This window comes from Ictidomys tridecemlineatus, chromosome 7, assembly GCF_052094955.1.
Source record: "Ictidomys tridecemlineatus isolate mIctTri1 chromosome 7, mIctTri1.hap1, whole genome shotgun sequence".
Taxonomy (NCBI): domain Eukaryota; kingdom Metazoa; phylum Chordata; class Mammalia; order Rodentia; family Sciuridae; genus Ictidomys; species Ictidomys tridecemlineatus.
Genome location: NC_135483.1, coordinates 16,076,096 through 16,104,066, shown reverse-complemented (window position 1 = coordinate 16,104,066; position 27,971 = coordinate 16,076,096). Strand labels below are relative to the sequence as shown.

General features: G+C 45.5%; 1 protein-coding gene across 1 annotated transcript in view; it reads left to right on the top strand.

Moving 5' to 3' along the window:
* Fer1l6 (fer-1 like family member 6) overlaps positions 1 to 27,971 on the top strand; it is a 112,262-nt gene that overhangs the window by 37,369 nt on the left and 46,922 nt on the right. Inside the window, exons 15-21 of the mRNA XM_005316362.4 lie at positions 909 to 999; positions 4,834 to 4,953; positions 6,595 to 6,747; positions 12,987 to 13,164; positions 17,363 to 17,487; positions 21,888 to 22,022; positions 24,774 to 24,923. Coding sequence (XP_005316419.3) covers positions 909 to 999; positions 4,834 to 4,953; positions 6,595 to 6,747; positions 12,987 to 13,164; positions 17,363 to 17,487; positions 21,888 to 22,022; positions 24,774 to 24,923 — 952 coding nt within the window. The remainder of the gene's footprint in view (positions 1 to 908; positions 1,000 to 4,833; positions 4,954 to 6,594; positions 6,748 to 12,986; positions 13,165 to 17,362; positions 17,488 to 21,887; positions 22,023 to 24,773; positions 24,924 to 27,971) is intronic.

Sequence of the window (27,971 nt, the reverse complement as noted above, 5' to 3'; positions counted from 1 at the left end):
TCTTTCTACAGGAGCCTGTAAGAGGTGTTTTCAATATTCAGTGATGGATGTGTCCAAACACACTAAACGAGTTCCTAATGATATTTAACCTGTCTCCATTTATTGTGGTGCTATTGTATAAACATACTTTTGCAAGACCGTTCAGTTATTTTTAAAGGATAAGATTTCTAGTATAATTTTTGAGTCATATAATGTACATTTAAATGTTGGTAGGTGCTGTTAAATAGTCTCTAAAACATTAAGGCATTTTTCCACTCTTTTACAACAGCACACACTCTCCTCTCTATCCCACACTTTTATAAACCTTGAATACTATTCATTCTGAATGTTATTCAAAATTGTGTTGCTTTTAGTTTGCATTTAAGTTATCACGAAGGAGGACAAAATCTTACTTCCTAAAGTTTTTTTCTATTGTCATTTCTTCTTGAATTGTACACACCGTCTTTAGTAATATACTACTGAACACATTTTTAAATTTATTTCCAAAAAATGTTACTACTCAGTAAGGTGGGGATATGTCTCAGCATTAAGTCTGAAATATTTGTTTTGCATATAGTTCTTCAGGAATTTTTTGCTGTGTTTTAAATTTGCAAGATGAAGGAAAACTGCATTATTTTGTGAGGCTTTTTTTTTGCTATGAATTTTGGTAACAATCACAATGGATATTTGATGAAAGAAAGTGGAAAAACATTCATTCCCACAAACCAATGCGGGGTCAGGGCATCATTTCTAATTCCCTTAGGTCTCTTAGAAAAGTTTATGAATCCCTGCTAATCCTAAATGAAAAATCTTGGTTCTGGGTCTCCATCAGCTTTCCACTGAATTGTAGAAAGCACATTTGCCTATCTCTGGAATTATAAACGGATTTTCACTAAGCGGCCTTCAAAATTGTGATTCTTCTCTTGCAGCGCCTTTATCTCTGAAGCAGAAAAAAAGCCCAAGATGTTGAACCAAACCACTTTAGATAAGAAACGACTGACGCTCTGTTGGCAGGAGCTGGTATGTGAAAAGCTATTTATACTTTTAACAGAGTTAAAACATGTGCTTTAAAAATAAACCTCATGGATGAAGCAGAGGTCACAGGCCAGATGAGGATAAGGGTTAAAGGTCGCACGTTTGTGGGGTGTAGAGGCATGAGCGAGAAGGGAGATTGTGTTGCATTGGAAATGTGAGTTGAAGATTGACCAGGATGAGCGAGAGGCCCTCCACTCTACTCCTGTTCTGACCAAGTCCCCCTTCTGCATTTTCTTGACACTTGTATTTTCTTAAAGGCTATTGACTCTTTCTCGAGGCTGTCTGCCTTACAAATCAAGAGACCAAAAAAAGAAAAAGAAAAAAAACCAAAAACCTTTTCTGCCCTTTTCTGCCCTTCCTCAAGTTCCTTCCTCCTGTTAGGATTATGTTAAAAATTGTCAGCACATCTTGAGAACAGGCCATCATTGCTACCCCTCCGTGTCCTGGAGACCTGTGCTCTGCTCAGAGATGCTTCTAGGTGCCTCAGAGCTGCTTGACCCTTGCTGAGTGTTGACTGAGAAAAGCCAGAACAAGCCCTGCTTATCTCACCTTCAAACCAGTTCCAGCAATGGCAGCAAGGGACATTTTGTGTGAGGCCATAACAGTTCTGAAAAAAAAATTATTCAGTGATTATTCAGTGTTTAACTTCTTAAGGACATTTTAAAGACAACAGTGGAGGCCAGAATTATTATATGATGTTTTAAAGGTCATAGCTAATGGATAGTCAATTGAAGTCCAGAGATTAAAATGAATTGTCTTAATTCCTCTTTCATCCTCTGTCCAGAACATTTCTCTTCTGTCCTCCAGCACAGCTGAGGGAGGCTGGATCTGTCCTCCTACAAGATCTTGCTGCCCTGGTTCTTCCGCATCTCTGGCTGAGGGACTGTCTCTGCAACACCCTCCACTGCGTGTGCTCTGTCGAGCTCTGTCTTCTCACCATCCCACAGTTCTTGGCCTGAACAATCCCTACTTTCAACATCATCTGTATAGTACTTGGGTACTTGGCTCATAGCACCCAGGACTCAACATGTCCTACTGAGCCCAAGGCCTTGTCTGAGGGTGCTTTTCCTCCTATATGGGCACCACCAGCTACAGCTCTTGGTCTAACAAGAAGCCTAAATGTCAATTCTGACTCTTTATCTTTCACCTTAGACAGTTTGACTAGTGATTTAACAGTTTGAGATAACCAGGTCCTATTGATTCTGCCCCTGGGACTTACTCCACTTTCTGGCCTAAGCATATTGCAGTAATCTTCCTCCAATCCATCTTCTATACCACAACTAGAAAGATCTTTCTAAAACAAATCTGAGACCACTAGTGCTTAAAGAAATCCCTGGAGTCTCTCAATCCTTCAGAGGCTGAAGTCCAAATTCCTTTTCCCTGGGACGCGGGGCCGTTTACCATAGCATCCCACTCTTATCCTCCATCATTCCTTTCCCTTACATCTGTACCCCAACACTTTAAGGCTCTTGCTGATTATTTATCTCCACATGTGGTTGTTCTCCCTCCCTGGGCTGTCCTTTGTCTTCTTAGACACCTGACGAATTCATTTCACCTTTAAAGACAGCTTAAATGTCACATCTTCATGAAGCCTGGCTTTGCCCCTATGGAGTACCCTGATCATCATTTGCATGTTTTGCTTTCACTTCATCAAATTGTGAACATCTCAGGGAAAGGAAGCAGCATGTCCCACCCCTGTCCCAGGCTTTGACTCCTAGCCTAGTCCTGGTTTCTAGCAGGATTCCGTTCCTTCAGCCAATATGAACAGAGGATTTCTGCATGCCGGGTGCTGTGCTGGTTGCTGGGAGCACACACCCAAAACACACGGTGCTCAACCTCCAGGAATTTATAGACTGATGGTGGTTCATTCATTCCATAGCATTAACACCTGCTCAGCTAGGAATGTGCCGTGTGCCACGGTTATGTGACAGTGTTTCTGTCAGGCAACACAAAGTAAGGACTGGACAGAAGAGGTCCCCGTCTACACAAAATTTTCACTTTAATAAAGAAGACAGAAAGGCAGGTACACAGCCAAAGCAGAAAAATGGTCGCAGGTTATGATGATGAAGGACTCTGCTTAAAGCCACGGTGATCAGGAAAAGGTGGGAGAAGGTCATACAAAGGTGACACTGAAACTGAAGCCATGTGGAGTCTGGGGAACATCTGGGCAGAGGAAGCACCAAGGACTCAGGCCTTAGGATGGAGCAGGCTGGGCATGCAAGGGACCCCTTGCCCTAGAAGGCACTGTCAAGAGTTTGGCTTTTGTTTTTGCTTTTCTTTCCTCTAAACTCATAAATGTGGGCTGAAAAAAATGACCCTAACAGTTTCACCCAAATTTCTGAAAATTTCAGTGTCTTTAGCAATTTGGGAGATGCAAATGAAAACTACACTCAGATTTCCTGTCACTATGGTCAGCATGGCAGTGATCAGGAACACGAATAGTAACAAATGCTGGTGAGGATGTGGGGAAAAGGTACGCTCTTGCATTGTTGGTGGGACTGCAAATGAGTACAATCACTCTGTAAAGCAATGTGGAGATTCCTCAGAAAATTAGGAATAGAACCACCGTATGACCCAGCCATTTCTTTCCTCGGTATTTATCCAAAAGATCTAATATCAGCAGCCTACAGCAATACAGCCAGCTCAATGTTTATAGCAGCACAATTCACAACAGTCAAAATATGGAATCAACCCAGATGCCCATCGGTAGATGAAGGGATTAAGGAAATATGGTCTATAGACACAATAGAGTTTTACTGAGCCACAAGGAAGAATGAAGTAAGGGCATTTGCCAATAAGTGGATGGAAATGGAGAAAGTCATGCTAAGTGAAATTTTCTGAGCCAGACTCAATCAAATGTTTTCTCTCATATGTGGAAGCTAGAGCAAAATAGAGAAGGCAGTGGGGGCGGGGATCAGGTATCATAAAGATACAGAGAAGTCAGTGGAGTAGATATAGGAGAATGAGAGGGAGGAAGGAGGGAAAGGGGAAGGTGTATGTAATGAGTTTAACAAAATCATGTCGTATTCATATATAAACATGTCAAAGAGAATTTCACTTCTAGGTGTACGTAAAAGAAAGGAAGTTTAATACAGTAGCCGAGGAAGAATAGGGGGAGGGAGGAGGAGAGGAAAAGTGAGGTGGATGGGCCTTGAAACCAAATTCCCTGCATATGTGATTTTGTCAAAAGGAACCCAGTTACTGTGTATAAACAGGATGTTCTGATAAAAATTTAAAAATATAAAATTTACATAAATAAACAAAGATGTTCCAGCCACTGCAAGGCGCTCTAGGTGACATTCCTCAGAGGCTGTCCCCTTGGGCCGGGCGCCTTGTCAGACCTCCAGGACCAGGAGCTGAGCACAGTGGCTAAGGACAGGCACTCTGGCCTTGGTTGGACATCAACTCCAGCTGTATCACTCTGCTCTCTGTCTTGAGAGGAGTAATGGAGCATCAACACAGTGGCATGAATAGGGCTGGCTTGGAGAAAGAACTCAGGAAAAGAACCTGCCATGATTGTAGTTATTGAGTATTTCAGAAAGCCTAGATTCAGGCCCTAGCTCACAGAGCTATGCTCCCTGGGCAGGCTTCTGTCCTTTGTGGGTCTCAGCTTCCCGTCCGTCTAAGGAAGGAGAACTGTGTTCACTGTCTCTGTGTCCCCTTAAAGTGACTATCAAATGGGCTATGAGCAGTGGCCGGCCCCAAGTCAGCTGGGGCTCAGTGTGGAGCTAGAAGCACACTCAGGGCTCTCCAGCATCAGAACAGCGCTCGTTGCCCGGATTTCCAGAAAGATCTACACTGACTCTTGTTCTGTTTTAGGAGGCGATGGCCACGGAGGCCAAGGGCATCCTGGAGCAGCGCAAGAAGAGGTTCTCTCTTGATGAAATGATCCACGAAGCCCAAAACTTTGTGGAAAAAATCCGCTTTCTGGTTGACGAGGTAAGCGCCTCTCCAGGCAAACCTCATCTGCAAGGCTTGAATAGATGTCTTCTTCACAAGGGCTGGGTGTTGGGAAAGGGTCCTGCTGAGCAGACCTGCGCAGGCACTATTAGTTTAGTGATGAGAAAAGAGATTTTTAAACTAATCTAGACACGTATGGCTTTATTGAGTTTTCTACAAATCCTGAGTATTCAGCATCTTAAAAGAATGCTCCCAAACAGACTCAAGAAATTTCGAATCAAGCCCTTTGATGGTGGGAACTTTGATTGGTTTTCAACTGTAAGAGGATTTAAACTCAGATCTAGTAAAGATCCACAGTCTCTCTTTCTCTCTCTGTTTTTGATGATACTGAGGATTGAATCAAGGAGAGCTTTATCCCTGAGCTGCATCCTGAGCTCTTCTTATCTTTTTATTCTGAGACAGGATTTCACTAAGTTGCTTAGGGTCCTGCTAAATTGCTGAGGCTGACCTTGAACTTGAAATCCTCCTGTCTCAGCCTCCTGAGTTCCAGGGATTACAGGTGTGCACCACCATACCTGACCAGCATCCCATTTCAAAGTCAGTTATAAGTGGTATCCTGGTGATTTCTAAAGTGATCTTTAAAAAGTAATCATATTTGCTTCTGTCAGATACTTCTTTCTTGAAGACTGAAAATGTATAGAAACTTTTGGAGCCAGAGTTTATGGGGGGGGGCGGGGAAAAGATTTACTGCTCCTGTTGTTCTAGAAAGTTTTAATTCTCATCTCAAACCAATTGCTCCCTGGAGGTATATGAAACAGTGAGCCAGGCAGTCAGCAGACACGGAATTTTAATGAGAACCCAGAATGTTCAAATCAGGCATTGAGCCTTAAGCTCTGTGACCAGGAAAACCATCCTGTCACTGTTCCCATATCAGAGAGAAGAGATGGATGCCCCCTTTGGGTACCAATTATACCTGACTATCAAGGGTGAGCAAGACAGGACATCTGCTTCTATCCCAGGTGTCAAAGCCTACTTTATAACAGCATAGCTCCTTTTTATTTGTGTAATTATGTTGGCTTACAAATGAGCATTTCAGACACTTCCAACATAATGAGCCACTGGTGTGGAAGTCTGCAGTCTCTATCTGATTAGCTTCCCCTTAAAGCCTAATGTGCATTTTAGTCTAATTTAATTCTTCTAAATTAACCACTTATGTATTTGGCAATTATGTTTTTAGCTATAAAGTTTCTTATAGATCTGCTTTTGGCTTTATCTTTTCATTTGAATATTCTGTAAATGTTATCTGGCTCTGAGAAGGTCTAATACTAAGAAGCTAGGTCATTATTACTGCATTGGAAAAGAAATTCATGGGAAATTATAGAAAAATGTTTGCTCTACAGATGGAGAAAAGCAGGCCACCAACACCAAATCATGGGTCCAACTCACAGGTCCTCAAAGCTCAGTGAGAAATTTGGCATCTGGTATTTATTTGTACTTCTAATTCATGTCCCAAGGCTTCCTCTTCTCAAGGAAGCTGCACTTGGCTTGGTTGCATAAGTCCCCAGATGGCTTAGGTCACAGCATTAGTTTCATGGAAGAGGGCCTCTTTCTGGCTGGGAGAACTCTGGAAGTACATTTGCTAAGCACCGACCTGAGGACCCCATTCCTTCTGTCGTGCAGCCACAGCACACCATCCCTGATGTCTTCATCTGGATGCTCAGCAATAACAAGAGAGTGGCGTATGCCCGCGTTGCCGCCAAAGACCTGCTCTACTCCCCCGTCAGGCAGCAGATGGGCAAGCACTGCGGGAGGATCCAAACTCACTTCCTCAAAGTAAGTCTGCACTATTTTTGATCAAAAAAGGGGAAACTTCTGTTTTTTTTCTGGATGGCTCAGAGTTGTGTGTGTGTGTGTGTGTGTGTGTGTGTGTGTGTGTGTGTGTGTCTGACTCTTCCCCGGTGCTTTCAAAGGTATGAAGACAACTGGAACACCCTGTCCCTTGTGATTCAAATTAGGAGGAGAGGAGAGATGAGAACCAGATTCCAGAGGATAAAACCAGGCCCACAGTAGACCCTACAGGGAAAAAGTCCCTAAATGGGAGTCCACGATGTGTTCCTCACTTTTCCAGGTGTCCATAGATGCTGGGCAAACATTGATATAAATATGGCAGTGGGCAGCTGAATTAGTAGCTTTGAGTGCCATCCAGCTCTGAGATGTAATGTCACTCTGCTTGTTGGACGCTGTAGATTAAGGGCCCATGTGATTGAGCATGTGACCCTGTGTGGGATCATGATTTAGAGCATGCACTTTGACATCGGGTGAATCTAGGTGGGCATTCCTGCTAGTTGGCTAGATCTAGTATAACAAAGTATCACACAAGAACTACCCTAAACAACAGGAACTATCACCTCTCATAAGTCTGAAGAGCAGAAGTCCCAAATCAAGATGTTGACAGGGCCATGTTCCCTGTAAAGATGTCAGGGAGAGAACAGTTCCAGCCCCCTCTCCTAGCTTCTGGTTAGTTCTGTGGCTCGTGCCTGCATAACACCAATATTTGAATGGCCTTCTTTTCCTGTGTGTACCTGTCTTTTCACATGGCTTTCTTTTTATAAGGACATCGGTCATATTGGATTTGGGGTCCACCCTACTCCAATACAATATCATTTTAACTTAACTACATGTGCAATGACCCTATTTCCAAATAAGTAACACCCTGAGTACTGAGGATTAGGACTTCAACATATGAATTTTGGGGGAACCTAATTCAATCTATAATTCCATGGCCAATATTTCTTGGCTATATGACCTTGGGAAAGTTGTTTATTATTCTTTATCTGCTTAAAAATGGTTCATCCCATTTTCTACCCAGTTATGGAATGGTTGTGAGAATACAGTGAAGAAATCTGGGCAAGGAACACAGTTTTGCTCAGGCACAGTAATCATTGGATAAATGCTCAGATGATGGAACACCAGCATATCTGAGAACCTAATTATGGTGCCATGTCCCCTTCATGAACTATCAGTTTTTTTGTGGCTCCACATGTTATTTTCTGTCACATATGTAAAATAAATTTTAAACCCACTCCTAGAAAAGTGTCAACTGAAAACAAAAATTTTCACCCAAGTCATTTACCACAAAGATCAGAGATTTTCTTTAACTTTCTCCATTCAGAGAATGTTAGGGAGACAGGAAACATTTGTCTTAAAAATAGCAAATCATTTCAAAAGGCCCCTGTGCTAAAAATACTAGAAAATGGTATAAAGTTACTCTCTCCTAAATATTTTGATGCATCCTGGCACTATTTAAAATTAGAACAAAGAACAGCTGTCAAATAAAGCCAGACAGTAGACATGACAGAGAACAGAGAACTTTTGCCCTGTGCCATTCATCCTGTGCATTTATCTTTATCAACATGTCTACAGACCTTGGCTCCTTTCTTTATCTGTATTTTCCTTTTGCCCCTGGGATTGCTTTGCGTCACAGCTTTCTAAACCTTGTAAAATTCAATTATACCTATGTGATGACACATCTTGATACGATGATTCAACAAAACTATTTTCATTCCTGTTTTGATTATCACCCTGATTTTAACTCCCTTTCACCCACTGCCTCCCTCTGTGCTCCTTTCCCTCACTGGATTAGGAAATCTGAAAAACCCCAAGGGCTGCTGCAGGGAGACCAAGTCTGCCCCCACCTGCCACTCAGTCTGGTTTCTTGTTGGGGAATTAGGAAATTAGATCCCTCAAAGTTGATTCGAGCACACCGTTTTCCTTTGAGTGGCTCCATAAAACATCCTGTGTTGAAAGACTGTTAGGAGCTGCGGTTGTGACATGGGAAACCCCTGGGGTTCCACAGTGTACCACAGTGCACCATCCACACACGGAAGCCTATGAGAAGTCCCGCAGTCGGGAAGCATCTTCAACTGTCTACCCTCATGTTTGCCAAGCTTTCTCCCCCAGAAGAGCTATCTATAAGTTTTAGGAAACTTCTGGTTCTTTGGGGCCCAGTTTGGGGACTGGGAATGAAGGAGAAACAAAGGTGTGTCATCTGGATTGGCACAGCTGAGCTCGGGTTGATCTGTAACGTACCAGGGTTTCATGGTCCCAGGCTCCATGATCTTGCCTCCCCTCTCATTTACATGTGTTCATGATGTTGCTAAAAGTGGTGGAACAGAATTTGCAGACCTCCCCCCAATCCATTATTCAAAGAAATCGGCTCTCTCTTTTTAGTCCCATTTCCACTGTGACCCTGATGACTAGAAATATGGAAGAGGAAATTCAGTGCCAAAGGAAACCCTTCTTGGGGAAGGAGCTGGATGCACTCAGAGCCCAGAGGGTCAGGCCCCTCTTGTGCTGAGCCTCCCCCTTCTCACCCTGCCTCCAGCCTGTGGAGCTTCTGCTCCACACCTCACATTCTTCTCTTCTTCTCTGGCCTCCAGCTTTCCCCAGGATTAAAAATAATTGTGGCTGAAAGGTCCTTTCTAGGTCTTGCCAGAGTGAAACCCCTCCATGACCAAGAACCTCTCACTCATGCACACTGATTGACCAGCTCCAGCACCATCCGCATGGCTTGCCACCTCTCTCTCCTTTCTCTGATTTTCCAAGTCTTCTGCTGTCTTCTAAGCCAGCTGGCATGCACCAGGACCCTGGCAGGAGGTGGATGGGGGAGAGAGAGGCTGAGACTTCAGCATTCCACCTAGTGCAATATTTGTATGTCAGTGATCGGAATTGTTTTTAAGCACCTTTGCATTTTTAATTATTTTTCTTTCCGTCTTTTCCTTTTTCCTACCTTTCTGTCCTATTCTCAAAGGATAAGACCTTGTAGTGATTGGTCAGGCTTCAGGGGCACTCAGAATTGTTTTTAAGCACTTTTGCATTTTAAATTAATTTTCCATCTTTTCTTTTTTTCCTCTCTTTCTGTCCTGTTCTCAAAGGGCAAGACCTTGTAGTGATTGGTCAGGCTTCAGGGTCACTGAGGGAGGAAGGAGAGTGGGGCAGAGGCGGAAGGCAGGGACACCAGGCTGGAATCGAACAGCAAATTAAAAATGGGATGCTGCTTCTGCACGCACCGCCAGGAGTGCTCAGTAATGCTGCATGGAGCCAGCTCACATGCTTAAGCCTCGGCATGGTGTCACCAGCGATGTCAATTTGCTTATTGTTTTATGTACAAGTTGCAATCTCTAAGAGTACAGCAGCAGTAGTCCTGGTGGAACACTGTGGTTCTAACTGTGAGTTCATACCCAGACACTTTGTTTAGGATCAGTAGAAAGGAAAGCTGTTTTCTCTTGTGGTTCTCATTTTGCATTAAGAAGCAAAAACATTTTGGACCTGTTCCTGCATAGGGGTGGGGTAGGAGTAGCCTGGTGTGTTGTGAGCCTTACTATTCTGATATTGAGGTTGGTAGACCAGCGTCAACATCAACAGGAAGAAATGCAGTTGACTTCTTCTCTCGATGCCCAGGCAGTTCTCATGCACTGACACCCATAGCCGTGCATGAAGATCTCTAGAGCCAGGTAGGGCTGGGTTTCAGGGTTGGCTCTAATCCTGCCTTGCTCTGTGACCTTGGACAGTGTCTTAACCTCTGGATTTCTATTTATTTATCTTTAAAATATTCTTAATAGAAGTATATCTCCTTCATAGAGTTATTGGGAGGCCGAATGATAAACAGTGACTTGTTAACAGTATGCAGATAACAGAACATTCTGTGTGAAGGAAGACACATTAGACCAGGGCCTAGAACAATGCAGGTGCTTGGCATTTGTCAAATATGATTAGTACTAGAAAACCAAATAAAATATTACTCATTCAACAGATAATCACCACACTCTTCCTGGACGCTCTTCTAGGCCCTGGGGAAGCAACAGACAAGATTCTTGAAGCAACAGACAAGATTCCTGCCTTTATGGATGGGGCCCTAATGACGTCTGCAAGTGGCAGAGTCATGGCTTTTATTAGGAAAAAGAAACTTTCAGTTCTCTCTCTCTCTCTCTCTCTCTCTCTCTCTCTCTCTCTCTCTCTCTCTCTGCAGTGCTGGGCAAAAATCAGGGCCTTGTGCATGTGAGCAATTGCTCTACCACTGAGCAAAATCCCAGTCCTCACAGTAAATATTTATTTTATTCATTTTAGCTGCTATTACTAGAGAAGTATGAACTTAGAATTAGATCTTCTTATAATTTTTAAAACCACAGACTAGAGAGTAGTTGCCTTTATTAACTACAAAATGATCCCCTTCCTTCCTTCCTTCCTTCCTTCCTTCCTTCCTTCCTTCCTTTCTTTCTTTCTTTCTTTCTTTCTTTCTTTCTTTCTTTCTTTCTTTCTTTCTTTCTTTCTTTCTTTCTTTCCTTCCTTCCTTCCTGAATAAATAGCACTCTCCTTCTCCTAAAGAATACAGCCCCAACTCCTGCACACACGGAGCAGGCTCCCCAGCCTCTCTTGTCCTCTGTCCAGCTATCAGGCTCACTGGTATGAGTTCTTTTCTGAAAACTCTTGGCACCCTACTTGGCTGGGTTTTCCATCACGCCCTTTCCTCTTCCTGGGACGCTCTCTGGACTGGTCCAGCTCCAAGGTGCTCATTACAGCTCAGCTAAATGCAGTGCCCGCTCACCTCCCATCCACGTGCGATAGGCCCTAAGGCACTCAGTGGATGCTTGACATAGCACAAGTACCAAACCCTGCATATCTGTGGTTTTCCTCTTCATGCATACCTGTGAGAAAGCTTAATTTATAAATTAGGCACAGAGATTAACCATAATAACTAAATAAAATAGAATAATTATAACAATATACCGTAATAAAACATGAATTCTTAATCTCTGAAATTTCCCATTTAATATTTTTAGACCCCAGATAACGGAAACCATAGAAAGCAGAACCAGAACCTTGGAGAAGGGGGACGGCTGCGTTTGAATCTCAAAGAAAGGGTGGCAGTGCCCACTGCCCCTTCTCTGCTCCTTTAGTATTTCTCTCTCCATTTGAGTAAGGAATGCAGATCAGGTCGGCCTCTTGGTCTGGATGTAACTCCTAGAGCCTCTCCAGGAGCCTTGGAAATTGTCTGAGCAAGTTCTGGCCTGTTATCATTGGATTCTGTGATTCTCCACGGTCAGGAAATGCTGTAGAAGAAGGGAGAAGCCTCTGAGAGGAAATCCTCAGCCACACTCTGAAGAGGCTCTCAGAAGAGTCAACAAAATCCCGACAAAATCCTGTCTTAAGTGCCATCTGCTGCTCTTGAGTGAGGGCCCCACCAGCTATCCTGAACACAGCCAAGGCAGGGCCTGGGACTCTGTAGATGGGGCAGGGAGTCCCCAAGCCTGGTGACCACAACATGGGGACACTCTATGTATATTTAGTTGTGTCCTTAGGTTCTGAGAATAAGCACAGCCCCAAGACATACATACGCACACGCAGACACATGTATTGTGTAGACACACACTCCCAGTCCACACTCACAGCACACACACTGATGCAAACATAGACACAGAACATCACACACACACACAAGCCTGAGCCCATTCCTGGCAGAGGAAGCAGTAAAACCACCCTGCAGGAGGAAGGAATGAAGCACAGGTGTCCAGGCGGGCAGGCGGGCAGGCCCTGCAGGCCAGGGAGGCTCCTTGGGGAAGACCTGGGGAAGTTCAGGAAGAAACCCCCAGCTCAGTGATGAAGAAGCAGGCTTTGGGGGTCGGAGATGAGAGTCTAGACTTGGAGTCATCTCTTTGGCTTGAATCTTGGCTCTGCCACTTACAAACAGACCTCATACAGCTTATTTAATTTCTCTGAGCCTGAGTTTCCTCATCTATAAAACTGGAGCAATAATATATGTACCTCTTAGGTTTAAGCGATCAAGGGCTTGGAAGTGCTTAGCATACTGCATGTGTAAGCCTCAGGCCCCTCAAAACCTGGATGCTCCTCTGGGGCTGGGAATCATGGCAACCCCATTTTAATCTAAGCAGAGCCTTCGAGAATGATTCTGAACGCACCTCCAGGCATGTTTCCTGGAAGGATCTCTTTCCTCAGAGTGAGACTCATTCTTGTCTCCTGCTAATGGAGCAGTCTCCCTTGTACCCTCTCCCCAGCTTCCTGGGAAACGGCCACCTGGATGGTCAGTGCAAGCAAAAGTCGATGTGTACCTGTGGCTGGGCTCCATCCAATACTCTGGTGCCATTTTGGACAACCTGCCAGCAGGCTATGAAGCAGAAATGCCCCCCAAAGTGGCTGGCACCAACCACCCTCCATGCAACCTGCTCTACCAAGGTATGGCACGCACGGGGCAAAGAGGGGCGTTCCCTGTCTCTGGTGGGCTTCTGTGGAAACAGTGAGGAGGCAATGTGAGTGAGCCATTTGCCCATTGTTCTAGAATCAACTTCTTTGCCCTCGGTAATACAGTTTCTATTCTTTCCACCTTTCAGTGTTGATTTAAAAGGATAAACTGAAGTCATTTAACACATCTGGAATAAACATCTATGCTTCCCTGTGAATGAAGGAAAAGCAGTTTGAGCTTCTTCATAGGTGGACTATATAGGTGGAGTTTGCATTTTAAGTAAAACGTGTCTTTTAAAGTAGCATCAGTATGTCCTTGTGCTGACGTGACCTGTGGAATTAAGGCAGATTTTCCTTTTCATATGGCATTAAAATTTTGACCCTTACATGTCCCAGGAGTTACCCAGGGAAGACTGGCATTGGAGTCACTCATGTTTCTCTAGCTCAGTTCTTGCCTGGGCTGCTTCTGGAAAGTCAGCTTACTTTATGGGACCCTTTTCTTCCATGTGGTTGTGTTTTATGGGTGTCATTGTGTTTATATTTTCATACTATTTTGAATTTTATTATAAATATTAATGCTTTATGGTTTCATTTTGCTTTCTCTTTCCAAATTGCTTTACTCTGCCTGACTTTTTGTTGCTGGATTCAGGTAAAGCAGGTTGCAGTTTTAGTTTGCCTCCACTGAAGTTGCGTTTGGACTTGAGGCAATGTTGGGAACGCTGCAGAACTCTATGCACAACCAGGCTTCTCTGATGTTGGTTGGTCTTGACTTCCAGGGGCATCTAAGTGGCTCAGTTGTTGAGAAATCAAGGTTCTGGAAGTGGTTCAGCTTGTGGTAACTGTGCCTAAAACCAATACCTAGGAACATTGTGTTTTAGAAAATGTAAGATACTTACTATGTGTCAAGCATTGTATCCTGTACTGGATATACAAGGTTTCTTTTATTTCTCACACCAACCCTGGGAGGTTTTCTCATTTTAAGATGGAGAGGAGAGGTTTATACCCAGAGATGTTTAGAAATTACCCAAGATCACACAGATAGTAAATGGTGAAGCAACCCATCTCCAAACTCTGATTTCTTTCTACTGTTTTCCATCCTACCTTTAGAGAGTTTTTAATCTTTGGTCAAATAACACCCTCATGAAGTTATCTTCCTATTTCTGTAGACACTATCTCTAGAGACCCAAGGACCAAGACATGTTTGCTCTTCCAGCGACTAACAATTCAGAGGGGAGGAAAGACTTTCCCCAATACTTTCTGACCCTCTGCAGCATGCTGCTTTCCTGGAGTGACCTAATTAACTTTTTGTGCTATGCACTGACATTGACAGTGTTGGCTGCCTTCCACACCTACTGGAGAATTTTATGGTCCAGAGAATATCCATTCAGCAATTAATTAGCTTGAACCCATATTTGGAAGGCATGGTGGAAAAACTGGTGTTGGGAGTAGAGATGAATGAGGTGATGGTGACCCTCAAGTTGGGGCAATCAACTTTGTCTCTAAAAGCCACAAAGGGAAAGTGAACCCTGGCATGGGAGATGGACCATCAGTGTGTGAGGAGGCAGCTAGACTAGTCAAAGGAGCAGAACTGGTAAGGCTCTGGGTTTCAAAACACCACAGGCTCAGTCTAAGTAAGTGGCACCCCCTGGAGTTGTGCTTCTGTGGCTGCAGTTGGGGACTTTGCTAAAATTTCAAGGCTGGTTATTTCAGGGGCAGCGGGTAGACACTGTCAGGTAACAGACATTTCCAAGTTCATTCCCAGCTGCGAAATCTGCCAGCTGTGTAGTATCCCAAGGATCAGGCTCTTGTCAGGAAATCCTGTGTTATCTCCTGAGCATTCTGTTGTTGAATGCTGCTGTAGGAAGGGACTCTTGTCATCAGGGTGCGGCCCATACACATTTGAGTTCGCTGGTGTCTGTACAGGGAGAGGCTTTTAGCCCTGAGTTCAAAGGAATCACTTCTGTCCTTCCCCTGAGTTGATCAGAGCTTAGAGCACCTGCACTGTGAGTACCTGGGCTTCACCGGGGACAGTGCAGAGCTCAAGGGTCCACATGTTCTATAGGAGCAGAATGGAGATTGATAAGGTTGCTACATTCCCAGACACCATGCTGGTCCATGTAGCCAGACAGGGGCATGGAGTAGAGGGACAGATTGGGAGCACGTCTCATAACAATCATGAGGTGCCCTGCTGTCCCCTCCTTGCCCTCCAGTCAGGATCTGATGGCACCCGCTGCTGTGATGTCTCTCCCAGCCCCCTGTGTGCTATCTGCCATTCCACCTTCCCGCCTAGAGGGGGCGGTGTTGTCTCCTTCCTCTCCTCCTAACATCTCTTCTGCCCATTGCAAGTTTGACTCAGTCATCTTCCTGATGCTTTGCTCTGAGGCCCTCAGCTCCTGGGCAAATTCCATCAAGTACTCCCTATAGCCTGCTAAACTCAGTTCCGGTGTCTCACTCAGGCTCCACGGCCCTTGTCCATATGACTGCCACTCTACAGGGCTGTATACTGTGGTCACACTAGACCACATTCTTGCCCGTCCATGGCCTGGAGTTAGTTTCTGTGCTTGGCTTTCAATCACCCTGTGACAAATGCTTGAGACATCCATCTCGGCCAATCAAATGTTACCACCCTTCAGGACTCTGCTCAAAGGGCGGTGCCACCTCCCCTGGAGTCTGCCCTTTTGTATTTGACTGTGGTTTGGTGAATGCAAATGCTCTTCTGTGTGCATGCCTTCTTATTTCACATGAACAGCATGGTTACATTTCTCATGCTGCTTTGCTTTTTTTCACTAGGTACTAGATTTTCGAGTCCATCTCTCTTGCTATGTGGACTTTAAACCTGATGCCTCTCATTGTTTAACGGTGCTTCCTGTTCACCCCCATGGTTCACCCCACAGGCTGCTTCCAGCCCACTGGTCACACTGCAGTGACCTACAGTAACAGCACACCAGCATCTTCACACCACTTTTAAAGTTCTCTCCATGTGCCAGACGTCATCCTCACCCTATAATACTCTATGGGGAACTATTATTACCCCATTTCACAGATAAGGAAATAAAGGCACAGTGGAGGTTAGTAACCACATACAAGTTCTTTTATAGACCTGTTGGCTATATGCCTAGGAGTAGTGTTGGGTGTGCATGGTGGGGGTCGGGAGAATGCTCACAGGGTATTCACACCCTTCATTTAAGTAAGGAGAGCTATGTAAATTGGTGTGCATGGGTTCCTATATACCAGTCCCCATGTCAATTCAAAGATATAGATATACACTGAGCACAGTACCTTTGGGAAAGATAGGAAAGAGAGGGCATGGGTAAGGAGGTAAAATGAAATAAATAACTTAAAAAAAAATGAGGTTCTTGGAAGAGCCAGTGGTCATGAAATCTCATGAACCAAAGAGAAGGATCAACTCGACTCTCCTCAGGGTTTCCCTGTTGAACCCTGACCTACCACCAGCCTGCATCCTTCTCTCTGCTTATCCTGTCAAACAGGTGGGCTCACTCCTGCCTTTTACCGGCCATGTTCCTTGCCAATATCGGTCACAGGACACTCAGCCCTAGCCTCCGGTCATGGTGACTTGTATGTTTGTGTTTTCTTCTGTCTTCTCCTGGGAGCTCCCCAAGGGCAAGGACTATCTTAGTTACATCAGGATCCTTAGAGACCAGGACTGTGCTTTGGAGACCAAGAGCAAGACTGTACACAGCAGGTACTCAGCATAGCATTGGCTGGCAGAGTGGACACATAGGTGAATTAGACATCTGAGTTTATAGAAGGAAAAGCTACTTGTGAAGCAGCCCCTTACACACACATATGCACACACACATGTGCACACATGCACACACACAATTGAAAACAGGAGAATTATAGAGAATAAAATATAATATTTTAGAAAAAGAAGTAATTTTGGAATAAGAAGTAAAAATCCAGGCTCTGCAAACTTGGGAAAGTATTTTAGTCATTTTTGGACCATTTTCCTCATCTATAAAAGGGGGATAATTATATCTATTCCACAAGGTCATTGTGAAGAGGAAGGCACCCAGCATGCAGGAGCACCAAGGAGAAGGCGGTTCCCAAGTGCTCCATAAACGGCACCTCTTCCGGCTCCCCATGCCATCACAGAGGAAGGTGGTGGACACTTGCTATGTGGCTCCTAGCAAGCCCACTAATGTCCGCCCTTTCCCCCGTTTGTCCACAGCCCAGCATACCTTCCAGCTGAGAGCTCACATGTACCAAGCCCGGGGCCTCATCGCAGCTGACAGCAATGGACTTTCAGACCCTTTTGCCAAAGTCACATTCCTGTCCCACTGCCAGACCACAAAGGTAACCAGGGAACCAGCAACAGAGCCCAGGAAAGAAAAATCAGGAGCAGGTTGGGCACACCAGCATCAAGGGCGTGGGGTGTTTCTGACTCAGAAATAAATGTGGGCCAGGAAGGACGGCCATGGGAGGGTCTGTTGTTTCCCTGCAAGCCAATGTCCTGGGGCAGAGGGAGCAAGTGGTGAGGCCAAGGGAAGGTGAGAGCAAAAGAAGAATGGGGAGGTGGAACCTGGCACCCTGAGGCGCCTGCAGGAGTGCCAGGCGCAGGGAGCCAGGTGGGGATTGAGCAAATGAGAAGGCACCGCAGACGACCCCCACGAGGCTCAGATCTGTCACGACTGGGGAAGAAAGTTCTAGTTTCGCTGTCAGGGAGTTCCAGAGTTTGCATTCACCCTCTGGGAGGCTCTGCACACTTTGAACACCATTGTGCTTCAGAAATCCCCCTGCCCCCGCTCCCCTCTGGAAAAGACTACTCAGTGGGTGCTGTATTAAAGGGCTTTGAAGGGACATCTGTTCCTCTGCACTCCCGCCTATGTGCAGTGCTAAGGTGTAAAAAGGGCTCCTGGTGAGAAGTCCCGTAGGATGTTTTCTCATTGGGTCGTTCTCTGATTCGCTGTTGGGAGTGGGTTAAGCTCTGTAAAGAACACTCCATCTCAGGTGGGTAAGACACAAAGAGCCCAGAGGTTACCTTCCAGCTCGTCTGCTCTATAGCTGCATGTCTTTGGGCAGATAGCACAACTCAGGTAACCTCAGGTTTGTCGCCTTAAAGTAGGGCTGCTGTGAAGAAGTCAAATGTATAAAATGACTGATGGAGGGTGGCCATTGTATGGGCTGATGTTGACTGGACTAACTTTTTTCTCCAAGCCTACGACCTGTTTGATGGATTAGGTTGCATTCTGATTTACAATGCACACACCGAGACCATGGTGTGAACTAACATCACATCCATTTACCCAGTTCCCATCGAGTGCCAGCTCTGTGTGGGTTCCAGAAGACACCGGGCCAGACCCTGCTCCTGCCAGTGTGCTACCCAGGCACATCACAGTCCTCCAGACAGATGGGCCCACTCCACCATGCTAAGCCCCCCAGTGCAGAGCTATACAGAGTCCTACAAGAGAAGGAGAAGGGTTCATTCTGTCTGGGAAGGCAGTCAGGACGGCCTCAAGGAAGGTGACTCCAACCTCATTCAGCACCTGAGAATGGAAACACACTAGGGCAGCAGACCGTTTTCTCCCTCCTGGGTTTCAAAGCCCAGGAATTGAGTGGACACTGAGGAACCCTGCCACCCAGGTCCCAGCTGCAAACTCTCCCACTTGTTAGTTGTGTTATGTTAAACAAAACCCCCTTCAGATTCTTCCTCTGTGAATAGGAGGACAGTAGTGTTCATTATCCACCTCCAGAGTGCAAATCACCCCCAATCATGCGTGGCTTGTAACAGCTGCTATGTGATTACTTGTTGCCATTGAGGCTTCTGAACCAAAGCAAGGGAATTCTCAAACCACGGACTTGGGTCCCTTCTTTACCTGAAATAGCTGTGGGGCGCCAGGTGCTCAGAGGTGACCCTGGGAATAGATAGTTGAGTGAGCTCCTGGCTGTCAGACAGTCATCCTTCTGTTTTGCATCTCTGACAGCATCTTCATTTGATTTCCATCCATATCTCAAAGCAAGAGATGGATTTTGTTTATCAAATAATCATTTGAAAGAGAAACTAGGTTCTAATGAGCCCTGGGTTTGCCTCCATAATTTTGAATCTAGTACTTCATTTTTGCTAGTAGTAATAGTTATTTATCCAAAGCTCCCCATGTGCCAGGCATGAGGCTAAGCATTTTTTGTGCATATGTCACTGCAGTCGAAATGGAGATGCTGGTGTTGTCTGGATTCTGCAGATCAGGCAGGTGAGGCTCAGGCAAGACCCCCATGTACCACAGCTGGCTTGTGGTAGGCAATGGGTCTTTAAAAAGATTTTGGTGCTAGGGATTGAACCCAGGACATTGTGCCTGCTAGACAACTACTCTAACACTTAGATACATCCCCAGCCCTAAATGTTGATTCACTTATAAATGAGTACAGACTAGGATGGAGTGGGGAGGGGTCAAAAGCATTCATTGAGCACCTGCTGTGTGCCTGGCTGTTAATACTTTTTATTTCAGACAAATGTCATAATAACTCTTCAAGTTAGGTGCTAACCCTCTATAAATGAGGAAAACTCAGGTCTTGGAGTTAAATCACCTTCTCAAGTTGGACATAGGCTAGGTAAGAAAACTAGGATTCCATTCAGAGTTACCTGATTCTAAAGCTCTATTCTTTCCAGGGTATTTGATCCTCTCTTCAAAGTGTGAGCTAAGCATTATCATGACCCCCAAATAATGGTTCAACCCAGTAAAATGAATGAGCTTTAAGGAAGCCCTTAAGAAATAAAAAATAATCATGAATACCTTGGCAGAGAAGAGGGAGAATGTATTTTTATTTGGATGAGCCTTTGAGTACCTCTTGAAGGTGACTATGTGCTCTTTTACATGCAGAAGCAACTCCAAGGACAGGTAGGTATCCACTGGATACCTCACAAATAGCTATGAAGCACCTGCCTTGCACAGGATGCTGTGTTAGTGCCTAACCCTGGCCCTGGCACACTGTAGGTCTTGAATAAATACATGATGAATGAATGAATCAGTGAATAGTGGCCTCTGAAATCCTTCCAGCTGGCATTTACAGACTGGTGCTAAGGAAGACATCAAAATATTTCTGTTGGAAAGATGCTGTGAAGATGATATGTTGTTTCTGTATCACACCCTTAGGTGCATGCTACAAGAGGGATCACATGTCTATTTTCAAAAGCAATATTCAAACATGAGGTTCTTTGTGCTGACAGTCCCCGGCACTGAGTAACTTTGCATTGTTACTCCATAGCTCCTGATCATCGTTTGGTTGAAGCCCTTTTTATCCTGTCAGAAAAGTTAGATCTTCTCTGCAATGTTTAAAAGCTCAATGAGTCATAAAATACTCTGTCAAAACAGCAAGAAAGGAAGGAAACTGCTGAAACACACGAGATTTTTATGACTCACCTAAAGATCAATAAAAATATCCTTTCATGGCCACAGTGGAAATGATTTGATGCCGTAACTGAAGGCAATTCCGTGGAAAAGTCTGAGATAACAGTTTCATGTGGCCTCTGGAGTCTGAGAAGTGAGTCCAGGTCTTAGTCCCAGATCTCCTGGAGAGATGGATAGCAGTACAGGCTCAGATCTGAGGTGCTGTGGAAATTTCCTCAGCCCCAGTGGCTGCTGTGCTCCCTGCTCCTGTCAGACCACCCATCTGACTGTGCAGCCTGAAAGAGAGAGAGGTGGCTGACTCTCCCCAGGACTGTCCTCACCTAATTTAGCAGGGCTCTCCCATCCTGCAGACACCACCAGCCTTGAGCTCTGTGAAACGGAATATTTCCCAACATTCAGCTAAATAGAGAAGAGAACTCAAGTCCAAATATGCCCTCCCTTCTGAAGGTACCTCTGAGTGGCCTGGTGGGGGGCTGAGAGCCTCTCACAGGTGACTCACTCATGACTCTGCACCAATTGTGCAAGCTGTTGTCCTCTGACCTCTGGTTTCTCCCTCCTATCATGGGTGCAGCCAGCTGCCCACTTCACAGTTTGCTCCCATAGCAAACCTCATGGTAGAGGGATGCTGTGTAAACTGGGGAGGCTTCTTCTGAAGACCCCAAGCCATTCAAGTAGTCAATAAATATCCCCAATCCAGAATTCCATGGTAGGAACATTAGATTTAAACTCAACTTCAGGATATTTGATAACAACATTTTTTTTTTTTTTTTGCTCAAAAGTGAAGAGCCACTAGATCCATCATCTTCAGTGTCCCTTCCATGACATGGAGTTAATAGGGTGTGTCTTTGGTGAGGGTGGATAAGACTGGCAGCCTGAGCTTTGGTGCCAGATGATCCCGTCCCAGTTCCAGCACCTGCTGACTCTGGACAGTGAGCCTCAGTTTCCTCATCTGTAAAATATGTATAAATACCTATTCCCAGAACTGCAGTGAGGTTTGAGTGAGACAGTGCTTGCACAGTGCAGTAGGACGCACACAGTAAGTGCTCAATAAAGGTCTGCTAGTGTTATCATCGCTGCACAACTGTGAGGAATGAGTTGAGATGATTTATGCAATTTAAACATTGCTCTGCTGATGAAACTCATTAAGAATCTAGGCTCCTTCAGGGCAGGGGATCTTTGCATTCCCCTGGCATTGAGTGTATAGTAGCAGCTCAGTTTACATGACACTTGAATGCTGAATGGCTGCGCTGGATGGTGGCCATGGGCTCTCTTTGCCCTCCATATGTGTCTGTTGAATGACCCTTGGAGACCCCTGCAACCCAACTGAACGACTCTTTTGGTCTCTCCCTCCAGATCATTTCCCAGACTCTCTCCCCCACCTGGAACCAGATGCTGCTGTTCAATGAGCTGGTGCTGCACGGAGAGGAGAGGGAGATAATGGCGTCCCCGCCCCTCGTGGTGGTGGAGCTCTATGACAGCGACGCGGTGGTGAGTGTCCACAGGGCCAGCGCTAGCCCACGCTGCACTACTTACTTTAAAGCAAATGAAGTCCTGGCATTGTGAGTAGTCACGGCCCTAGATGTGCCTTGCAGCAAACTTGATTTCTGAAAACAAGGGTTTGCAGAGCCTGGACAATTGGTGACAACCAATTTACTTTTAAGTGTTTTTTTCCCCCTTAGGTTTCTCTTTAAATTGCAATTAAAATTGGGCCCAGTTAGAAAACTTTAGTCAACACACACTTGTGTTGGAAAATGATACTTGTATAAAGCAACCCCAGCTTGCCCATGTTATTGCCGTAATGGCCACACCTTTTGAAAATAGGAGGTTGTTACTGCTCTCACCCAGCAAAGATTCCCTGTCTTGGTCTCTCTTTTGCATGGCTGAAGCTTCCAGGCCCCACAATAAATGTTCATCATGACCCCTTCTCTGCTATCTCCTCTCCAAAGATGTTTGTGTTCTGAAATTTGGGGTAGATTGAAAAGCTTACGGGAGGATTTTTTTTTTTTTTTTAACAAAGACAAATCCTATTTTTTAAATTAAGAAGTCTAAAATGAAAGGCAAAGCTTTATTTCTTTTATTTGATGTCTCTGCCTCCTCAGAGGGTTGCAGAAGCTCAAATCTACAAAGTTTAGCCATTGTTCCAAGAAGCCTTTCCAAAGCTTCCTCACTCTCAGAGCAACACTGACAGCCTGGCCCTGGGCCAAGGTCAGGAGAGAACCAGGGCCTGAGAATGACAGAAGGGGAGCAGAGGCCTCAGAGAGCATGGAGCCCCCTCCTGGTTTTCCGAAGAGAAGACAGAAAGGTCAAATGCCCTCCTTAAGGTCACTGGAGAACAAAGCCAGGACTCGAACTTGGGTCTGCTATGCTCATTTTTTTTCTGCAGTCTCCCCATAGGTTCTTCATGTCACTGCATCCCTCTGGGTCCCATCCCTCCTCTGAAAATTGGGGCTAGATGTACATATTTGTGAAAGGTTTCTTCTCCTGTTCAGGCTGTAGGAAGGGTCACAAAATAAAAACCCTTTCAATTTTGTTCCCAGTAACACATTTGCAGTCCTAAGTGCTTGTTTCCTCTTTGAAAAGCAATCAAGCATCTTTGAAAGGCCTGCTCCTCCAGCGCTGGCTGGCTGGCTGGCTGTTTTCCCATCACCACTTGGTAGTTTTCCACTGCCCTTCTAGATCTGCACCCAGGCACAGTCTTTCTCAGTTTTGCCCTGAGCCAAACCCTTTCCAGAAAACTCAAGCTTACATTCTAGAATCTGAAAGGAAAAAGAAACATGGGGAGAGAGAAAATATGAAAGTTCACACGTCCCCCCTGGAAAAATATGTGTAAACATGCACAGCACTGCATTCACACCTGGGGACTGCAGCTGAGTGAAACCCAAACCATGGCCATGATCAGATGATTACAACAGGACTCTGCTGGACCCATGTTTCCAGCCTAGGACTTTCTCTCACTTTCTAGTTGCATGTGCTCTCATAAGAGTCTGTTAGTTCTGTAAGAAATGAGTTTATATTTTGCAAATTGGTTTCTTGGGTCCAGGTTTACTCTTTTTTCATTTCCAGGAGGAATTTGAGTTAACCATTCCTAGAAGGATTAATAAACAAATTAGTTATTAGGTTGATCACTTGTTTATTATCCAGCTGTTCTAACTCTGCCTGTGCCCAGGACAGCTCTGAGCCCAGCAGTGGATATCAACAGGCAGCTTTGTTTAGTCAAGGCCCCATTTCCACCTGCATTGAGTGTCCTTCCACAGACCTCAGGGCAAATGCTGGTTCACGAATCCGAGGGCAACGAAGCCACGTGGCTGTCAAACCTGACCTATGCTAAGAGAGGGCACCGCCCTTGGACTGCAAAGGCCATTTATCCAACAGCTTTCACTCAGGCATGGAACACCTGCCTCGGGCCAGAGGAGGCAACAGTGAATACAGCAAGCAGGTGGCCCTACCCCAGGGAGCTTACATACTTATGGTTCCTGACAAATATAGCAAAGCAGAGCAATTGCTTCAGCCACATGCTGCTGCTGGAGGAGTGTGGACCTGGACTCCTGGGAGCAGGCCTGGGGAAGAAGCAGGAAGTGGCACCATGGAATCATTCTGAAAGAAACAAAAGACCCATACACATGCATACAAAGAATTTTAGTTTCCTCTTTGGTTTCCAAGAAAAATGCAGCAGAACCATGCCATCACTTAACGATAATTGTTACCATCATCTTACGACTTACTTACATGTCAATCAGTATGCCAAGCACAGTCATCATTATTCTTCACCCTGTGAACAGGTATAATTTTCAACCACTTGTTAGGATGAGGTAGAATTAAGAAGGCAAACTCAAGTTTGCCTGACTCCAAAGCTCACGCTCCCGACCACCATGGTGCCCTTCCTGGGGGTCCTTTGGAATGTTTGCTGCCACCTAACTTTTCCTCCCCCCTCCAGTCTACCCTGGATCATTATTTTAACTGAGTTCAATGTACAACAAGAGAGACGGCCCCTAAGATCATTGGGCTAGGAAGCCTCCATGATGATCCTCTTAAAGTGTCCCCTGGGAGCCTGAGTGGATCCCACTTCTCCTCACACCTGAGGAACTGGGCAAGAAGAGCTGGCAGAAGAAGAGACTGAGGCAGCCGGCGAGAGGGAGACACTGATGCTGACGGCCTGGGAAGATTGTTCGCAAAGCTGCATCCATGGGGGTCAGAACCCAGCAGGAAACAGTGAAAAATTCATTTCTTTTCCTGCCCTAGGGAAAGCCAGAGTACTTGGGTGCCACGGTGGCTGCTCCAGTTGTGAAGCTGGCTGGCCAGGACTATGAGCCCCCCAGGCTGTGCTATCACCCCATCTTTTGTGGGAGCATCTCTGGAGGGGACCTTCTTGCTGTGTTTGAACTGCTGCAGGTAAGGCACCCAAGTGTGGCGTCTGCTCTAGATGTCTGTCAGGTCTACCTGGCCACAGAAGTGGCTCCCCTAGAAGTGTCACTTCAGTGAAGCTGTACCTGCTTCCTCCCTGCTACCCCATGGCTGGAGCTATCTCCTTCTGGAGGTAGAACTTAAGGCCTCAGGTGACCTGGGCTGTTCTTAGAACCCCTGTACCACTGGTCAGAGTCCTAGGATGAAAAGTCCTTATGGATTTGGTCATTGATGCTTGGGTAGCCCCATGTGTGAGTCCCTGAACCCCATGTGGATCATGAGTGGACACAAAAGGGGAAGGCAGGGAACATCTGGGGCACTTACCACACACCCAGGGTTGTGTTTGCCTTCATCTCACTAGATGTCCCTGAAGCCTGCCGAGATGGGTATCATGTTCTCATTTACAGGGAGTGAACTGAGGATTCAGCGGTTGGCTGACTAGTTCATCATGGCTAGTTGGAGGTTGAGCTGAGAGCTGAACTTAGACTGTAAAGCCTTTTGCTTCTTCCACTGCCTCAGTTTCCCAAGGACAAAGGGCTCCTAGTCCTTCTCACTGAGACCTAGGAGGATTTTGAATGTGTGGAGGAAGACTTTCAGAAAGCAGAGGCAGGAGATTGGGAAGGGAAGCTGAGCCCCTACACGTTGCTGTCCAGTAGAGAACCAGATAGGATGCAGAGGACAAATAGGTGAGCAGGTGGACTGCAGCAGAGATTTCTCTCATTGGCCTCTCACTTACTGCCATACACGGAGGGCAGGTGGCATTTCACCTTTGGGTCAGACCAATCCTGCCTTAGTCCTTTTGGGCTGCTTTAAGAGACTTTGACCATCATCTGGTTAAAAACCTTTTAGGGACAGAATGGCTGTTTTGGAGAAACAGTGTGCTGTCAGGGAAACTGAGTCCAGGAGCATTCTGGGAGGATGGAGTAGAGAGAACCCAAGCATTAGCTCCAGTTCTGTGTGGTTACATCTGGGAAGGCAGGAGAATAAGACTAGAAAATTCTACAGTCTACAAATAGCAGGTTCTGGGATTCCAGGCTGATAAGACAAGTGATTCCAGTCGAACCAGATGAAGCCAGACAGAAGTGTGGACGGTCAGAACCAGATGAAGCACAGAGGTGTGGACGGTCAGAACCCGAGGCAACTTTTGAAACCAGCTGGTCCAGTCTGGGTGATTTTTGACTGTGAATGAGTGATTTTAGGTCACAACTAGGGAGGGGACCAAATATGGCTAAATCCACACACAAGGAGTTTGCCCTTGTTGATCTTCCTAGTTCTTCTAGAAGAAAAATCCAGTTTAATGTTCATCTGTCTACAACACCCTAACCCATCTGTCCCTGATTCCTCAGTGTAATCTCTCATCTTCCTGCTTCCCTTTTTAAGAGACAGCACAGTCTATACACTTTGTACCTCCACAAAGGATCAATGCTACCTATGGAACATTTCTCAAAGTCTGCTTCTTGGAACACCAGGCCCTCCAAATAACATGAAAAAATGTTTAAGAATTGCTTCAACATTCCCTATTCCAACAACGGGGTTTTCCTTTTTCATTGCTTTTCTTTTAAGGCGACTTTCCATGTAGGGCAAGGGGCACTAGTTTTTACTGAGCAACATGGTGTTTCCTTTTTAAAAACAAAGATGTGTCCAATAAAAAAAAAATGGTATCTGGATAATGGCGCAGGTGGTAAAGAAGTTGGAGGAATGGCTGACTCAGGAACACTAGGTCTAGTCCAACACTCCCACCTTGCAGGAGACAAAGCTAAGGCTCAAGGTTAGCAGACTTGGAGTCAGGCAACTGTCTCAGAAGCACGAAGCTGCCTTTGTGAGTGCTCTGGGCTTGAGTCCCCTTGTCTGTCAACGAGGGGCTGGGCAAGTTGATCACCAAGGCCTTCTGAGGCTCAGCCCTCTGTCCCATGGTCCCGCCTCCCCTTCTCCCTCAGTGCTGAGCACTGTTGAGAGCTCCTGCTGCTCCCTGACAGCTGGCTTCACAGAGGAAGCATCCTCCGAGGTAAGAAGCTTAAGAGATACAATTCATTAGGGCTTCATTAGAAATTCTCATTTCATCCCTTGTTCAGTAAGTAATTTGATCATCAGTGCTGTCTTAACATGCAGATCTCATACATGCAGAGAGGATGGGGACTGGAAATTCCTTCGTCTGTCACCAGCCACGCTCAGTTTCTTCTGTGGATGGCTTCCTTGAGCTTCTCCATCTCCACTGCTGGAGCACTTCCCTGACACGGAAGAGTTTAATAGCTTGCTTCTTCTATGTACCAGATTAAATCCATCAATTCCACATTTCTTACTGTACACACCACGTGGCCTCTTGACACCACACCTCTTGACCCCACAACCCTCTTGAGTCCTGATCTCACAACACAAACTCTCACTCTTCTGTGTGACCTTCCTGTTTTAAAGGTGCAGTTATTAATGAATGAATGATTGACCAATCTTGGCTTTACAGACACCACTCGTGCGTGATCCTCATACTTTATAAGACCTGCCGGCAGAGGCCCCACTCAGGCCCTGAAGAGGTCTCAAGCCATCAACTTGATCAGGGCCCCACAGGGCCTCTTCTGTGGCCAGCAGGTCAGCAGGATAGCAAGGGTTGCCCTCTTGCCCGGGCTGCATCACCTGCTTCTGCGTGACCTCAGTGTAGATGTGTAGGCTGTTTCTGGCTTTGCCACAAACTTGTTATTTGAACTTGGGTCGGGAAAATTTCCTCTGGAGTCTTTATTTATTTATTTTTTGCTGCCTTCCGAAGGTGTCTTTCCACTTCTTGGGCTTCTCTTTCTCTGTTGAAAAGTTGGGTATTGCTCTTATTGTTGCTCCTTAAAAAGCAGGGTTTTTTTTTTTTTTCTCTTCTCTGATTGTTTTTAAGGTATTTTCCTGTATGTTTGGTTTTCAGCAGTTTTACTGTGTGGCGTTAAAGTGGAAATTTCTTTGTCTCCACCCTGGTTTTTTAGAGCTTCTGAAACTGTGGTTCGATGTTTCTAATTAGTTTTGGAAAGTTTTCAGTCATTATTTCTTCAAATACTGCTT